An 18821-nucleotide genomic window follows, 5' to 3' on the forward strand; every position below is an offset into this window, starting at 1 on the left:
TGTTAGTAAAAGCAACACATTTGGATATATTTTTCATGAAAAACAATATAACTAAACTCCATGACAGAGAGCTAAAGCAGTCCTGGTTAGAACCAAACCTCTTGAACCAAAAATTTCTGAAATCAAAAGAATATCCCCTTGCTTTCAAAGACTGCCTGAGGAGAATCATTCCACTATTACATTGATGAAAATCAGATCTTCATTTCAATTCAAATACAGCCGAACGAATTCATCTTATGCTTGTAGGCAAATTCTTAGGAGCAGAAGAACCAAAATCTGGAAGCTTACAAAAGTGCTTTTTTCCCTCTTTACCCACTAATCAGTCTGTATTGTTCAGAATAGCCTTCACCTAACCAGGTATTAAGGAAAATCACTGTTTCTCTCTTACACTTCTTTCCCACTACAAAGCTTTACATCCTTGTAAAGGATGCAAAGGACATTTTGTAAATGATTTCTGCTGGGAAGCTCTAAAATCCTTCATCCAACACCATCAGCAAGTACCATTAGAGTGCAGTTCACCAAAGAAAATTCTTATCCGCTGACATTTATTCCCATAAAATACAATTTTACATGTAGTCTAGGAGGTTTTCGATTCATTTCTAAAAAGCATCTTTGTTTTTACTTGCAAAGTAGACAAATTAAGACTCTTTTGATGGTAAGTTTTTTAAGGACACATTTATAAATGAACAGTTTTTACTCAATAGATCCTGTTTTCATATCATACTCTGAGCAATAAGCCAGAAACCAGGCCCAAAATGGTTATTCCAAAGAAGAACATCCATTTATAAACAAAATGTATTAACAAATCAGGAAATTAGCTGCCCCTAAAGCAATCTGGAATACCCTATATTACAATAATTTATTCATAATTTTTGCTCCAATGTTTGTATCTCAACTACAGCTCAATATTTTGTATAATATGTCACATCTAAAACCATAGGTAGGATCCACTTCTCTTGCAGCAGGTATTGGTAAAAATATAACAAAATTTGTTTTTAAACCTCAGACATCACTAAACAAAAAAAGACAGGGAATGGTAGAGGAGACAGTGAATATTATTAACCTTATTTTAGGGATGAAAAACTGTGAGGAAGATTAAATACTTGAGATGTATGAAGAACTTGTAATAGAATAGTGAAAATAAAAGAGCAATTCCAAATCCCATTTCCAGTACTTAATTACTTCTTAGTTCTTCATCTCTCCTTTTTTTTTTTCCCCCCCATTTTATGCTTCCAGATGTCTACCCTTCATCTGATGTAATCATTTATGAAGGATCCAGTTTCTAAAAAAGAAATAATATCTGGGTCCAAAGCCAAAAAGGCTTGTTTCATAATAAGTTTTTCTCAACTATAGACAATTCTGCAAAAACAAAACCCAACTGCAAACCATAGGAGCAAAAGGTGACTATCACAGTTAAAATTATTTTCTGAAGGGATCCAACATTTCGGAGGAGAACTTGCAGCTGGTTGTACACTAAGGACCATGCAGTTCTTATCAAGACAAAAAACACAGTAAGAAGTGCAGGATGAGACTCATGGTGAGGCTTTTGCTCTCTCTTTAGAGACAGGCAGTGCACAACACACTCAGTGACCAATAATTTGCTAAAACTTGATATATTACTATAACGTCTAATAAAACTTCAGATATTTTTGTTACATTTTGTTACATTCTTTTCCTGATATCACTTATTTGGTTACCAAAGGTTTGCTTCAACAATATTGCTGGTCTTTTATTTTGTCAAAAGTTTTCCAGGCTGTCTTTTGCATAAAGTCAAAGAAAACACCAAGTCATATTGATAATACCTGAAAAAAACTTTGGAAATCATTAAATTCAGGAACCTCTTTTGAATGCAGGGAAAAGGAAAGCAACTCTCAGAAATATTTTTGACAGTTACAAAAATTTCATTACAAAGAGGTTTTCCAAGATTTGATTTAAAAGTGATGCTACTGACTCACAGAAAATGGAGGTCCAGCTCCCAACCTCAGCTGAAAAACTTCATGGTTTTCATTAAGATACAGTACAATGAGGCTAACAGGCTTATTGAGAGACAAATTTTACCTTAAATAGTTTTAAAACTCCTTTAAAAGGGAGAAAATATTTTCCAAATCACTGAAAGCTTTCCTAATGTCTCTAATAAATTCCTTAAATAATTTTTGTTCTGGTCAGAACATTGGTAATAACTCATTCTTGCAGGAATCAATCACAGCCATATAGACAGAAATTCGAAGAGATGTAAGCAAGAGTCACATGCCCACTTCTCCTGTAGCTGAGAGAGCAAAAATTACTAATTTTTAAATTTAATGTTATAAATCACAGAGATGGCACATTAACAATTGTTAAACTGATATGCTTGTGGTTAATAAGGGAAGTATTGTCTTTAATTCTTTAATTATATATTTTTTTTAATTTAGGAGTCTCTGTAAAGTTACACTTAGGATAATCTGTTTTCTACAAATGTATTCAATTGAGCAGAGGTTTTAGCCAGTTTATGAAGTGCATGAATGCTGTAAACAATCACAGAAGTCTGAGAAGTGTAGGTAGTAGATTTAATGATGATGGAGTGTCAATACATTTTTATTGATATCCTGTGGTCCCCCTGGTCTACTAAACTTTTCCTTCACTCTAGGTCTATATCTTCTATGTTTCAAAAGGAAAAAAAGAAGTTTGCAGAGCAGTACTGCTGAGCTGGGGACATATTTTAAATGACAGTAAAATCAGAGTGTATTAAATTATACTCCCTTCACTGCTTAGCAAAAAACAGCCTTTAGGGATGTTACATAGGACTCGGGTTTCTGACTGGTACTATTTTGCTGCAGAATTTAAGCTTTCCTAAAGAAACAGCACTGCAATTCTTTCACAGAAAATGCCACAAAAAGGTGGTAAATGACACATACATTGAGCTTGAAGAAAATTTATACACATACAGACATCTGAGCTTAAGGTCATTATTATCCATTAAAAAAGGCATTTCTAAAGATGAGTCTAATTAGATTACATACCAGGCATGACATTTATAATATGTAAAAACATGAATAGTGTCTCTAAAATTATAAATACTGTCATTGGTCATTTATGATTCTGCAGTTTAGCTTGTATCTGATTCTGCTTAAACCATAATTTTTAATACTTTTTTGACTATTGAACTTCTTTATTTTAAAAACTTTTCTACTCATTCACATGAGACACATAGTCCCATTTAAATCAGTGGGAGTAATAGCATTTAATATTCCTGAAAATGTCACTGGATGATTAAAATACCATGAGGTAACATATAAGATAATCATATGCTTGTAAACAGCCACATTGTATTATTAAAATAAGTGTGGTTATCTGCAGCACAATAATACATACATTAAATTATACTGGGGATCAAGGGACTAAAATTACTCATACAAATAATCCAACCAAATACAGTGGGACCGTCTGTGAATTAAGTGATAAGAAAGAAATTTATTGGGAATTTGACTGTGACTTTATTCTGTCTTTACCTCTTGCCCTAAAAGCTTCTTATTTGTATTCTTTCCAGGCAAATACTACATTGTGTTACATAGTGCATACAAGATAAATCATGGAAAGGAAAAGGGAAAATAGATGTTTCTAATCTTCATAGGTTTTTTAACACACAGAGAAAGAAAGAGCAACTAGTTCTGCAAGTAGAGAAAGTAACAATCTCTAAATGAGGAAGGAAAATACTTAAGGTGTGTTCAAAGGCCCCGGAATATTAATAAATGTGGCTCTTACAAAGACAGAAACATCTTAAAAATATTGTCTGGTCACGTCAAAGATTAACCTTGCATTTTTTGCTCTTGTGTACAGAATATTTTATTATGGCTATACTACTCCTTATACAAAGCTTTTGCAGGGACAGTTTAAGAAATATTTTAGGCCATTTTTTTAATGGCAACACTGATAAGCAGACTTGCAAATACTAGGTCTATATTTTATTTTTAAAAACTCATTTCATTGGAAAAAACAGTACTGAAATATACTGAAACAATTTTGTGTAAGACTTTTATGTGGCTTTTTTAATTCTTTTGTTTAAAAGACACACTTGCCACAGAGGAACGTTGATTACAGTAATTAATGAAAATAGAGTGACCCAGTATAGTAAGGAAGTCTTCTTTTTTCAGTCTTAAAAGAAAAGTATTTGATTCAGTCACAAAAAAACCATCTCAGCTGAAAACCTGACATTTATGTTAACAGTAGTATATCCCCAAGGGAATTCTGAGTAAGTTTAATTTCTATTATGATTCCTTTTGACTTCACTCTTATTTTGAAGCAGAAATATAAAAACCATTTGGGCAGGAGTAACTTGACTTTCAGATTTAAGCCTTTTGCCAACCCCTTCAAAACCCAGCAGACTTTGTTCAAGTCGCAAATTTTCCCAAAAATGTGTTTGCACAGCATTAGTGGAGATGTCTTGGATTTTACCAGTAAACTCCTGAAAGACCTTAAACTTCAGTCTCAGTAGGTCTCCCCTGCCATTCAAAACTCTGGAACCTGTGCTAGGTCCAGCCACTCAGTTTTGGAGCAGGGAAAGTGCCAGTCCCTCATCAAATTCCGTGCTGGAACAGGCCCTGCAGAAAGACAGCTTCCTCATTCAAGTGCAGAAAACACAATGGCTGGGGCTGGGATGTCTGCGTGGGAGAAGAGCCTTAAAAACTAAAAAAAAAAAAAAAAAAATTATACACACTGCCTATTTTACTATCTTAAAAGAATGTTCTTTAGGTTGCAAAGTCAAAAATAGCAGCTCTGAGACATAAGGCTTCTTAAGTAACTGAGATCCATCTACTTTATTCATATAGGGTAAGATACAGCCTTTAATTACACAGTTTAATGCAATTCTCTCCAGAGCTTCCCTCACTTGATCTGCACACAGAGGAGGACTATTCTTAGCCATAAGTAATGACTGAGTACCACAGAAAGCTGCTGTGCCAGTGAGCAGTGCATCTGCCCTCGCTGAAAAGGAGTGGGGTGTACCTCAGAACAAGAAGAGCTGAATGAAGAAATATATTCTGTCCCCTTCTCTCCTAAAAGCCCCACGTGATTTTGGTCAGGGTTTTAAAGACAGGAGTTTTCTGGGTGGTCATTCATAATGTTGCTCCAAATATTTGTTTGGAGAGAGCACTGTGATGGATATCCCAGAACACAGAGTGAGCTGCACTTTGAAGTGTTAGTGGAGGCTTAGAGCATGTGGTGTTATCTGTGAAGTATTCAGAAAAACTTCAGAGGGGCACTCAGGGAATGTTTTTACCTGCAGCCTCTCTTGCCTCACTCCTCCTCTACGAACGAGATAATAGCATCTGTCCTCTTACACGGGCATTGTGCAATTTTTAGTATTTGCATAACAGCTCAGGTGTTGTAGCTATGAAAACCTTAGAAAAGCCTGGGAAATATTACCGATTTCTCTTCAGAGAAAGGATTTGAATATGGACAATAAATAAGGCTCAGGGCTAAAAGCTGAACATCGAAGAGAAAACAAAATATTGAAAAACTTATTATCCAGGCTATGCAGAAAATGAGGCAGAAAGCTCAAGGATGAAGTGGTATATGATCATGTACTTAAAGACTATTTCATAATGGATACCCAGAAACAGATGAAATTAAAAGTGCACAGTATATTTTGTCCTGACAGTTCATAGCTTCCAAGTGCTTTAATTTATAAAATTCTCAGAGCATAACTTTTGAGTGCAGCATGTTCATGGATGTTAGACTGACACTGAGGACTTAGGCTGACTGGAGAAGATGCAAACTGGCCATACTGAGCTGTGCTGAAAAAAACCTGTGCACTAAATGGGTGTCTAAGAGTAACAAAAGGAGTTCAAAGATTGATTCAAACATGCAGATGACAAAAACACTTGGCAGTGTACTTTCAAAGGGCAAGCATTTTAATACAGGATAGCTCATCTGATCAATAAGGATAAGAGTGGGGTTAAAATATTAAATTTTTAGCCATTAATTCATAATTTTGTAAGGGAAAATGGCATTGCAAGTTCTTACTATACCTCTACAACACAGAGAAACTGAAGAGTGGAAAAAGTACTTATTGTTACCTACAGGTGTGGGAGACAAGCAGGCAAAGCTTCCCACCAGTCATTTTTGTGCTGGCAAGATGTTTCTATAAATCTGAATGGAAAAGGGAACTTCTATACAGATTGCAAACTAGCATTACATAGTAGTGGGCAAGATTAAGCCTGTTTATTTCTTGACATTTTGAGGTGTTTTAATATTAATAAAGTCGAAAGATTTTTTTTTTTCCTAAACTGATTCTGACTTTACTCTTATTTCACAATGGCTTAACATATCAGCTTCAAGAGACATCAATCCTGATTTACATAGATGAGAAAGGAGTACTGCAACAAATTATTTTAAAACATCAATTGACAGAGCTGCTACCGAATGTGAAAAATCTACAAAAGCAAAATATTTTAAAAATACTGTACAGAACAATATATATGATTTCTAAGAACATTTTTATCTTCCAATTCCTTTGGGTAATCAACGTCCTTATTATCTCTTTCTACATTCTCTAATGCTGAAAGCTTTGTTTAAGTCACTGAGAGCTCAGACTGGGCAAGGGCAAGTTTCCCAGACATACTCATGTACAGTTTTTCAGATTTCTGATGAGGAAGCTAAGGAAGTGCAAAGCTGAGTAACATCAAAACCTGTACCCATCTCACTTTATATATTTAGACTATTCAAGCAGCTACGAGCCCAAATTAAAATGCAAAATCAAAACAATTAAATATTACTAAGCTCTTAGAAGCATGCTTTTGAATGTTATGTGCCTGTATCACAAAAGATACAGCATCACTAACTGTTTTTTATTATTTTTTAATGCAAATGTGAATAAAATGGCTGGACAAATTCCATGCTTAAACACAAGAAAGAAAAAAGATTAAAGCCACCACTCACTGAAGGCAGCTTTGCTTCTCAATTCCCGCGGTGCCGTTACCTTAGACTGCAATGGATGCTTCTGTTTGTATTCTTTTTTTTTTAATAGGAGAGAAATTGGAAGGAAATTTTATTCACTAGGGATGCCTTCATGGTTTAAGATTTACAAAATCCACCAGCATGACTCACAGTAGCACAATGGGTAATGTGTGCTGGAATAGCAAACTTGAATGATGTAGGTATTTATAATGTGCAAAAAAGACTTTGCTTATTTAAAGACTCAAGTGATACTTAAAAAAGGAGAATGGGATCCACCCAATGTTAAGAGAATAGGTAAAATCTCTGGATGTCAACATGAATGTGGTTGTCAGTGGATTTACAAGAATAGCAGGTCAAAACTTCTATCACTTGAACTTTTTTCTATCATGGGAATTTTTTTCTTTGTTATAAAAACTTGAATAGGAAATAGTGTGAAAATATTTCTCTCAGAACTTCCAACGCGATACATTATTTTTTTACATTTTGGGTTTCAAAACTTTTAATGTGGAAAACAAAAATAAAACCTGTGCTATACTGCTTATTATTACTGCACAACTTCCTGTAATTCCAGACTCAGTTGTTTAACTGCTGCAGTGCAAAAAAAAAAAAAAAAAAAAGAGTAAGCTCAAGGCTAAATTCAATCCTAGGTGCTCCTTCAAGTACTTTGGACCAAGAACAGTGACAAAAAAACCCCAAAGAAATTCCTGGAAACTACCACAACAGTTACATTGTTCACAGAAAAGTAGCGGAGGTTTGGGCCAACAAAGAAAATGTGATTTGAATATATCTTCTTCTGGGGAACTAGTGGGAAAATGCTGATGTTTTCCTCATAACACTTAAGTCAGGAATGTTTTATGTAAGAATGTGAGATCTATATTCAGAATTCTTCAGTGAATGTTTAACTAAACCAGACAAATCTTTTGTTAATGTTGAACAACCATCTGCATTTTATCTCTGAAAAACTATGTTCCAAAAAATCCCCTCCCATGTTCTTTGCAATGTGATAATGTCACAGAAGTTATTTTTCTGCAATATCACAGAAAAAAAAAACTTCACAGAGAATCAGCTCCTAAGAGGTTGAGCAACATTCATCTCAGAAGGATGTGGCAGGAAGGCATTTATCTGTTCTTAAAAATCTGTTTACAAATCTTTCCTATATCAGGCCACAATTGTCTTAAGAATTAAGTGACTTACAGCTATGGCTTTCTAAGTTTCATTTTCACCTGTCTCTCCACTGATGAGGAAAAATGGGAAAAAAAAGCAAATTCAAAACACGCAACACTATTAATCTCTCTGTCAGAACCAACGTTCCTGGCAACTTCCTGAAGAAATTCCACTGCTGTCCTGAGGGAGGATGTCATGTGAAGCACCAGTGCACCCCAGCAGACTGAGATCACTGAACATCACCTGAAGATCACCGTGCTTAAACACAGCAGTATGAGCAGTCTGGGAAGGAGCTGCAGTGTCTCACCTGCCTCTCTGACTCCTGTCCCTGGACCTTCCAGGTTAAGAGTTTGATTTTACAAATGTAAAATGTACAAATAATTTTACATTTGGAAAGTGTAAGCCTGTTGCTATGCAACAAGCAGCGGAATCCAAATTTTTTTATATCACTTTTATCACACCTGCATGATCCAGAATCAGGAAAGATAACATCCTTAAAGGCTGAAGAGCACTTTTTTTCTAGCATTAGGGCCCTATTCTCCCATTTTTAATAACAATGAATATAATCTTTACAAGACCGTCATTCATTCTAAAGCTATTCATTGTGGCTGTGCCCTAGACACCCATTGTACAAATGCTGACATGTGTGTGAAGATTCCTGTTGTCACCTTTGAAAACACAGAAGAATCAGGATAAGCTTCTAAAGAAAATGACAGTATTGAGATACAGATCTTCACTCCATGTCTACTCACTAACTCTGTGATTTTCTATACACTTATTCAAAAGAAAGTACATATAATTTATATTACATACATGCAGTCTTTCTCAAGGAATCTTTTCTTAATGGAAATACCTCCTTTGACAAAAGTGTCATTTTTAAATGTCTTTTGTTAAAGCTAAAAACCACAAAAGAGAAAGAAGATCAACATGAAGGTCATTCTATATCGGAAATTAAGATGGAACTGTGACATACATCACCAGTGCATAGGATAATGCCAGTGACCTCCTTAATGGCTGTACACATTCACTTATTTACAAGAAGACAGCACTGTGGGAAGAATCCATCAAGTTTCTCTGCCTTTAAGCAAGACAAAGCCCTTTCTCTAGACAAAATCACCAAAAAGTCAAATGTTCTCATTTCAAGACCTTGTGCAATGTGGCACAGTCTAAAAGGAATCTGTGACTTGCACGCCTGTGTAGCATTGTTGGGATGTAACACTTCCATAGGCAAAATCCACTGTTTCACAGCTTGTAGTGGCAGCAACTGCCAATGTGATTCCAGTGAATGCACCATCCATTTGTTTGGGAAACCAGGTTTTCCCTCAAATCATAGAGAGTCTTAAATGTAAGACAAAATTACTCATATAACTTCACTCTTCCAGCATGGTTCATAAGGCACATATTAAATTAATGAATAATTATAGTGATGATGATCATGGCAATAAATATCAGAATTTATGAAAAGTATTTTCTCTATAGACATTCCCAGATGAATACTGCAGGCAGAATCAGCAGGTTATTTAATTTGCCCTAGTTCTCTCTGTTTTCATGTTCCTACTTGAATAATAAGTTCAGAATCAGCAGGTTATTAGGTTTGCCCTAATTCCAAACTTGAGTCAATGGGACTTCAAATTGGCTCCAGTGGAAAATGAAAACAGAACACAGTTTTTTTCAGATATCTAAAAGGTGCCAAATCTGTTGCTTATAGCTAAGCAATTGTAGATTCATAATCCACTCCATACCATTAAAGAAATCTAAAATCTCATCACAGAATCCTGTTCTTGCAGACAGCTGCCAGCTACCTCTGTCTCATTTCTTGACAAGCTCAAACAAGGAATAACTGAGGCCACCTCTCACTTTCACCCCCATTGAAAATGGAAGAGAATGACACTAAAAAATTATGTGGTCTTTGACTGGGAGCAAGAGTTCTTCACTCTCCTCAGACATTAAATCCTAGATCCTTTTACAGTAATAAGGATCCCTCTACAGTAAGGATGACTTTTATATAGGTGAAATGTTGCAGAAGATGAGAACTCTTGTGACTGTGAGAAGAGCTGAATTTTCAAAGGAGAAGTGGCTGGCAGGAGACAAGCTACATCATTTCCAGTGTCTAGTCAGAACAATGGCAGACAAAAAAGCAAGAAAAAACACACTATTCTGAACACTAAGCTATGGATAGGCAGTAGGAAGGCCTTCAAAGCCAACTAACAATAATCAGTTCTGTAGACTGATGTGGTTGCACAACAGTAAAGGGAGCTTCAAGTCATGACTTTCCCTACTAGATCCCTAACAGGAATTCTGATCTTTCAAGTACCTGATGACCAGGAAAAATTCCTACCAAAAACTCCTGTATGGAGTAGTTTAACTTTACATATGGAGGGAAAAAAACTGGAAAAGAGCTGTGAACTGGTTGGGTCACTGAGAAAGCAATGTCCTATCAAAACCATGCAGGTTTTCCTACTTCCTTACTCCATTAGTTACTGCAAGTATTTTGTGCATTGAAGCACTCATTGATCCTACTGATTCTACTGCAAGTTCCAGGAGAATGGCTACACATTTGCATGAAATCACCACATACAACTTTTTTAGCTTGGCAGAGGAGCATCCGAGCTGAAAAATTGAGTTCTGCATACACGACAATATAATCCAGTCTAGTAAAGTGCTTGTGATACACTCAAGATACAGTCACCACAGTACAGAAGGAGAAACTTCCATTCAAGAAAGTGCACATCTTTTGTAGGAGACTAAATTATGATCCTAGCTCAGTGTAGAACTAAATAAAAGCAATAAAGTATTATTTACCCTGACTTTGCTAGTCAATTCTATATATAAGAACACAATTAAAGGTATGTCTGTTACACCCTAACCAATCATTCCCTGAAAGAAGTATGTTTGGTCTTTACAGTTTAGTCCTCAGGTTCACAAAGGTATTAAACACCTCAGAATGCCCTCCACTGTTCTGTAAATCATGTGTTTATGAAGGTACACAAATTTTAACTACAGCACAACAAACTGGACAGAGCATTTTTCCAGAAACTGGTATGGTCTCATGTTTTCTAAAAGGAACACCAAGCTTCTGGTGCATAAAACATCATATTAAGCTCACCAAGAGAGATTGATGATTGTGGGGTATGCCCAGCCACCGCCCTGGAGGGATGTCTGCTGAGATAAGGAGAGTGCCTAAACCTCCCAGCAGAACTCCCCTGGAAAGGCAACCACTTTTGCAGTAACGGTGAGAAGAAGACAAACCCAGAATCCTCTGGGAGACCCTATGCAGATCCTTTGTAGCCCATTGGCCTTTACCCTCTGACACCCACCCCCATATCCCTATAAAGCCCCTGCCCCTGTGAGGGCAGAGAGAGCTCATCCCTGGCCTCCCCTTTGCCAGACTAATAAAGCTACTTTGTGTGGGACAGCTACACGAGCCTCTCGTCTCTCTCTCTGGTCTGGCCTGGAGGCTGCCCTGCAGAGCTGAGCTGAAACCACGAGCTGACAATCACTAAAGAGCTGACAGCTTCTGCACAGGCCCTCCTGGCCAGCAGCTGAGGGAAGACACCGGGCCTCGGGAAGACGATTCCTCATGGGACCATCTCTCCGGACTGGTCACAGCTTCCTTGGTCAGAGCTACTGACCCCTCACCAGTCATAGATGATGTTCTCTGTTTTAAGTTACCAACCAATTTCAATATGTTTACTAAGAGAAGCATGAACCCCCCAAGCTGACCATATTAATGTTAGCCCCTACATAAACCTATTTCTATCAGGAACTCATTTTAATTGCCAGCCTGTTTCCCCATTCCTACCCATTAGGTCAGTAATGATTATGGGGTAAAATCCCACAAATCCTTGGCTCGCATCTACTGTTAAAAGACTGCCAGGGAGCCAACCTTCAGCTGTGAAAAAAGATCAAGTACATTTGGGCCAAAATGCCTGCAATCTTAAAGTGCAATTACATCAAAACATAGACAATTTTAATAGATATTATTTTGAAATTCTGAATGAATATGACCAACCTGACACAAATTCCTATGGTGCTAGCTAGATATAAATTCTTCTAGCATATTAGCTGTCTATAATTCCCAATATAGACTTAAATTTAACAAGGACCCAGAACCTCAACTAGGCACAAAGGGAAACAACAACTTCACTATTTAAAATATTGTTTACCTGGAGTACCAAGATCTAGGCTATAAGTGTAAGTGGTCCTTTGGAAGCATTTCAATACCAGCATTTTGAAGGGATTAGTAATACTCGACATGAAACCTCCTTAGAGCATAGTATAAAACAGACTCCCAACTCCTAATTACCAGTGAAACAGTATTTAAATTCCTGTGATTTTACATGAGGAAGATATTGAAATTAATATCCTATAATGCTGAATCCCAGCAAACGAAATAATATGTCAAATTTCATTAGGAAAATGATGCAAATTTGTGCTTTAAACTGACTTAAGGATTGTGTTTTCATATGACTAAATGTGAAGGGCACAGATTTAACACAGTCCTGAATGACTTTTTGATTACTTGACTATCTGCTCTCAAGATTCTACTCTGACAACAAAGTCACCATTTAAAAATATTAAATAAAATGAAATCATTATTGTTAAATTATTGACATAATTTGTAAATATGAAGAACCTCAGTACAATCTCTGGTGCATTTCTAGCCCTCCTTCTAAACCAACGTCACCTCAGTGTCCACTGGCACTGACAAGAAATTCAGCATGCAGAAGAAATACAGATCATGTAGATAAATGTAGCTAAAAATCAAAAAGGCAAGTTTTGTTCACAGTATTTACTAGTACAAAGTATATTTAGCTAGGATTCAAGAGGGATAGAGACCATGGTGACTACTCTGTTAAGGCTGACTATAGGCAATGAGTTCAACAACATCTCACTTAAACACGCAACTTGCAATAGATAATTAATGCCAACAGAAGTTTAAATGTTTCATTCAAGGCATAAAGAGAATAATATGGATTAAAATATCCAAAAACTTCAAAGAGATATAAACATTGGAGGACTTTTTTAAAAGTTAACATGCAAAAGGAAATACAACAAAGACTGATGTAGTATATTCAGAACCCAAACAAACAAATCTAAATGCTGGCTTGGCTGAGACATCTGGAACTCACTTCCTCAAAAATCACTTTCACAGTTCAAACCATAGCTGGCATCAACTTCTGAATATCTGACAAGGAAGAGTATCTCTTACAGTGAACAGCTGCATGAACAGTCCTCATTTTTCTCAGAAACCAGAAACTCAGTGGAACAGTTAAAATACAACATATTATAAAGAGGAATAGTTTGAATCCACAGAGCAATTGGCTGTATAGATGCTAATACTGAGGCAAGCCAGGAAGCTATATTTTAAAAAGATAAAGAATCCTGTCTGCATCTTTTTAAAGTTACAGATATAGAAAAGCAGAAGGCTATGGAGTGACAAGAAGTTAGCATCAGTGAGAAACTTCCCCCAACTCAATGCATCTTGTGTATTTTACTACCTCTTTTAGAGCTATCTGCTTATTTTCTCAGACAAGATACTGGACAAGCTTATTTTTATATAAATGATATTATAGCTTTTTTTTTTCTAAAGACAGAAGGTCACTGTTTTATTCATTTAATAGGCAAAATAGAGGTGTTTTTGGTTTGAAATTTTAACTTAAGGAGCAAAACTACAAGAAGAATATGGAGGTTCACTGATATGAATCACATATTCTCCTTACCTTCTAGGACCTTGCCTTAATTCATTAAAAATCTGACTTTAAAGTCCATGTTTTTAATAAAAATCTCCCCTTATCAGAGAATCAGGCCATACCAATTTGAGTAATTCCAGGAAATATCGTAATTTTCACTGAATAGAAGATTGAAATACATGTCAAAAACTTATCAGAAAATTGATATGGCAATCAGGGTTTATTTCAATGCTAGTCTTATTCCTAATAAAATTTATTATAATTTTGAGTATTTTTCCTTCTACTGAGTCACTATTATTATGTGCAATAATATACCCTTGCCTTCTTCAGTACAAAGGAGAGATTTGATTTTCTCTTTTAGAAGGCTCTTGTACTGTTTTTACTCATGGACTTATCAACCAGAGAACAGCTAGAGATTGTATTTTTCTTCGCTATGGACTGCACATCCTTGACACTTAAGCAAAATTCCAGCCCTTTTCTGTGATTTATGCCAAAGCTCCCATTGAAGAGAATTTGTTCCCTATCAGAACAAAGGGAATGACTGAATGGTTCTTTCCTAGCTTGCACTGTTCAAACAGTGGTGTAGTTCAGAAAACATAAATGAAGCTACTCCTGATTTAGACAGATATAAAACCAGTTAAGCCTACTGGAAATAATTTATATTACTATGGGGTTAAAAAAAAAAACAAAAAACAAAAAACGCAACCCAAAACTTGGTTGAAATTCATCCATACAAGAAAAGAAAAAAATACTTCAGGAATCTATTAATAATCTTTTCAAAGATGAAAATATGGGAAAAAAACCCACCAGATTTTCTCCTGAAAACAATTGAACTTCTATTAAAAATTGAGAAGTAAAAATTAAGACTTGAAACTTTGACTCTAAATCTATTACTTTTTAATTCCTAAACGTGCAAGTCAGGGTAGAAAATTTTGAAAAGGTTTTCTTTGTTGTTGTTGATATTAATTCCTACACTCCTCATTACACTGTGGAGCTCTGTGTTTTACCAGACTGCAGAGATATAGAACAACAACAAATCCAAGACAAAAAAAAATTTATATCTATAAAAAAAAATCCAAGCAAAACAGAATTTAATGACCATCTTTCACCTTAAAGAAAAGGTATCAACTAGGACACGTGGCTACAATTTCATATAAAAATGGAAAGTTGGGGGGCTTTCCCATCTAAAATCATTTTCAAACAAATAACCAAAACAAGGGTAGGAGTGAAAACTCAAAAGACCCCTTCAGATAATTTGCAGTCTGAGATGATCCTCTCGTAATGACAATGTCTTTCTAAGGCTTGAGGGAAATTTACACATTCTGGGAACAAAAGATCAAAGTTCAACAGCATAATGTCTATGTTGGCTACAAAAAACTAAACAGCAGAAGCCAAGGTTTCTTTCCTGGCAGATATAAAGGCTTTACTTGTCCTTCTGCCTTTTCTGTTTCTTGGAATATTAAATAATTTATAATAGTTCAATATCTTTGCCAGTACATATGAGTAAATTCTAATCCCTTCATCAAGGTCTGACTGATGAAAGTGTCAGTTGCTACCTTTTCTCAATTAACAGGTAGAAACTGCAATGTAGTTCCATTTATGTTGCTGTCAGGGGAAATGTTGCCTCCTGTTTCAAATTAAATCAGAATCTGAATACTTTATGCTAAAATTATAAATCTTGCTATTATTTTATAAGGCTTCTCAGTAGTCAAGGGACATGTGAGGAGAATCTTGATCCCACCATTATAATTTATAAAACCACTAGCATTTAAATGAAGTCAGCATTTTGCCTTAATTGGGGGTGGGGGTTCTAAATATTGAGAGTCATCTTCTTAAAAGTTCCATACAATTTTCACTAAATATAAATATAGACATGTATTTCACTAACATTCAATCTAAACATAAAAATGTTCCTTAAAAATAGTTACTGAACCTATTACTGTGTAAAGGCGAGAATTTATCTGACTGATATTACATGCAATTATGTGAACTTTTTCACATAAGTATTACATGATCAAAATAACTTCAAATAAATAAACTATGTTTTAGTGTAAAGGACATATAAATGTATAATAGTATTAATAGCATTTAAATTACCATTATTGCTTTAACAAAGCTGCTACATCTCATAATTTTCTTTTTTTTATAATAGGGCCTAACTCAGAGAAGCTAAGACAATTCAATATTGTACATACACCTATGTATTATGTAGTATCATGCATTAAAAATTGACACCCAAATACTAAATCCATTGAGATGGATTACCTAATAGGAAAGATATTTCATTTTACAGTTTCTGGGAACGGGTGCAATTGAAAGTACAAATGATTATTTTCTGAAACTGTTATTTGCTCCTATTAAAAATTTCTTTAAAGTGTTAATAGGGTTTGAATTTTTCACGAATGGCAGATGAGAGATAAACAGCTGATAAACAGGATACAGAATGACTAGTGTTTTGAGTATTGACACTAAGGACAGAAGGTGTTACATAATAAAGCACAGTCACAAATGATGTTTTCTTTCTTATAATGAGTGAAATCTGATAGAAATGCTAAAGGCAAATTATTCAGCCATAAATGTCATGCAGCCACTCAGTGAAGATCTTAATTTGGCCTTGATAATATCTTATTTATATTTACCTTTTACATTTTAAACTTAGGTCTTTGCTCTCCAATTCTGACATGATAATCATATTTTCCCTTGATAAATTTGCTTCTATTCATTTATACACCTTTACGTCCTGCTCTAGGTACACAACATACGTAATCTCTATGTCTAAGGAGCTGCAAGCAATGGTACATTTACTAACAAAATAATAAAAACAAGATTCCTGCATGCATCTGCAAAGTAAATGTTCACATTCTTTCCATTTGCCAAAAACAATGGGCACTAAATACGAGCCATATTTTATCCAGTGATTTATTTGTAGATGAGATTAAGGAAACTGCTGTTTTTCTAGGTTCCCTCTTCCTTGGTAAAACTATTCAGTCATTTTGTGGTCTTGAAGTATGTACTTCCCCCTTGCCCTTTTGTGTTCTCCCTGTCTAACTGGCATGGTGAATTGCTAAATATGTTGCAAAGCAGTACCATTCACATTCATGTAAAAAAATAATACTCTGTTTAATCTCCTTCCTCCCCGGCAACAATTTAAGGAATTAACAAATAAATCACTGATTTTAGTTCAATGACATAGCAGAGGCAAATACAAAGTGGACTCTGGGTCTCCTCTACCCTAGAAAATCAGACCCAGGTCATCTTTGCACTTAATCCAGTTCAATTATCCCCAGCATCACTTTCCCTGCTCCCCAACTTAATTACCACCAGCTGCTTGTAATAAGCATGCACATCCCCTCCCTCAGCTCCCACCGAGCGTGACGCCACCCCCTGCCATCTGGGTGACACCCGGTACCCAGCACCCATCTTTCCTTTACCCAGAACAACCCCAAATCCCACCCCGCCTCCGGAAGACGCTCAAACAACATCCTCTTCCTCCTCTCGCCCAGCCTCGCAGAGAACAGGAGAGTGATGGCACCATGGCTGGCCACAGAGACACGTGGAAGACAGGGAGGAGAAGGTGGGGAAGAGGGGAGCCGGGGACATGGTGAAAAGGGAGGGGAGGGAGGAAGATCCACTCATACAGATGAAACTTCATGCAGGCCTGGCCTCCGACCCGTCCCCTCCACAGAGCGATGGGGAGGGGGGGGATGGGGCGAGCTGAAATGGCCCCTTACCTTCACTGCAGTCCTTCCCTCGGAAGCCCGTTTGGGAGCAGTCGCAGACGGCCTGGTCATTGAGCACCGAGCAGACGCCCCCGTTGAGGCAGACGTCGTCCCTGGCGCACAGCCGGCTCTGCTCGTCGTCCAGCCGCACCTCCTGGCTCTCCACCGGCGACGCCTGCGTGTAGTTCACCCGCACGTCTGTTATCCAGCCCTTGAAGGGCTCCCGGTCCTTGACGGAGGAGAGTGTCAGCTTTAGCGTCGCCGACCGCAGCTCCGGCGGGAGCCCCCCTAAGAAGAGCCCGCTGAAGACAGTCATGTCCCGCCGTTTGGACTTCACCTCCACCCACTTGGCCTCGGCTCGGTCAATGATCAGCGTCGTGTTCTTGAAGTGGCGGCGGATGACAACAGCGTGCCAGAGGTTGTCGTTGACCGCCGTGTCCGAGAGCAGGGTGGCGGGCTCGGCGCAGAAGATGGAGAAGCTGAGCTGTAGCCGCCCTCCCTGGGTGAGGATGAGCTCCAGGAAGTCACAGAAGCCCTCATCGTCAAAGTAGAGCACCAGCCCGCTGGAGCTGCGCGTCTTCATGTTGAAGCTCATTTCGCTCTCGCAGCAGGCGTTCCACTTGGGGAAGCGGGTCCACTGGCCCTCCGCACCCGGGAACTCCAGCCCGCTGCCCAGCTCAGCCCAGCAGCCCAGCAGTAGGGCCAGCCAGAGCAGCAGGCAGCCCCCGCGCCGCACCAGCACCGCCCCCATCCTGCGCGGCCTGGGGCGGGCGAGAGGGGCGGCAGGGCTGGCGGGGGGCGGCACCGGGGCCCCGGCGGCAGACAGGGTAAAATCTTGCCGAGCGCTGGCCGCGCTGGAAGCTTCGGGCACACTCACCCCCGCCCCGGGTGCGGGGGTCACTGTGGGGGACTCCCCGGGGCGGGGGGCTGCAGCTGCCCCACGGGATAGGGTTGGGCACAAGATGGTGCCAGGGGCCACCGGAGGGGACCCGCAGTGGGGGTAAGGCGCCGTTGGATCTCTTCACTGGCCGGCCACGCTCCGCAAAAGGTGTCCAGGGGTGGGTGAGTCAGCAGAAATTTTCCCCAAAGCCAACATTACCAAACCGGGAAAAAACCCAAGATCAGTGGCAAAACTCTCCTCCAAGGGGATCCACCAGCTCGGCAAGGCTGTAGCAATATCCTGGCACATGCGCGCCTCCTTTTACATCCTCTCCACCAGCTGTAGTTTCCCAGGAAGCCAGTTATTGATCCCAATGCTGCCTCCCTAGGATGGATCCTCTTGTCATATCACAGCCTGTCTGCCATGGTGCTA

At 38.1% G+C, this 18821-nt stretch overlaps 1 protein-coding gene across 9 annotated transcripts in view; it reads right to left on the reverse strand.

Moving 5' to 3' along the window:
* The window catches only part of NRXN1 (neurexin 1), a gene marked incomplete at both ends in the record, with an annotated part of 666790 nt that extends 648530 nt beyond the window's left edge, over positions 1–18260 (reverse strand). For all 9 annotated transcript variants that reach the window (XM_082302935.1, XM_082302936.1, XM_082302939.1 and 6 more), the window contains one exon: positions 17522–18260. In XM_082302935.1, coding sequence (XP_082159061.1) covers positions 17522–18260 — 739 coding nt within the window. The remainder of the gene's footprint in view (positions 1–17521) is intronic.
* Positions 18261–18821: the final 561 nt, after the last annotated feature.

Source organism: Coloeus monedula (assembly GCF_965178545.1).
Source record: "Coloeus monedula genome assembly, chromosome: 2".
Taxonomy (NCBI): Eukaryota; Metazoa; Chordata; class Aves; order Passeriformes; family Corvidae; genus Coloeus; species Coloeus monedula.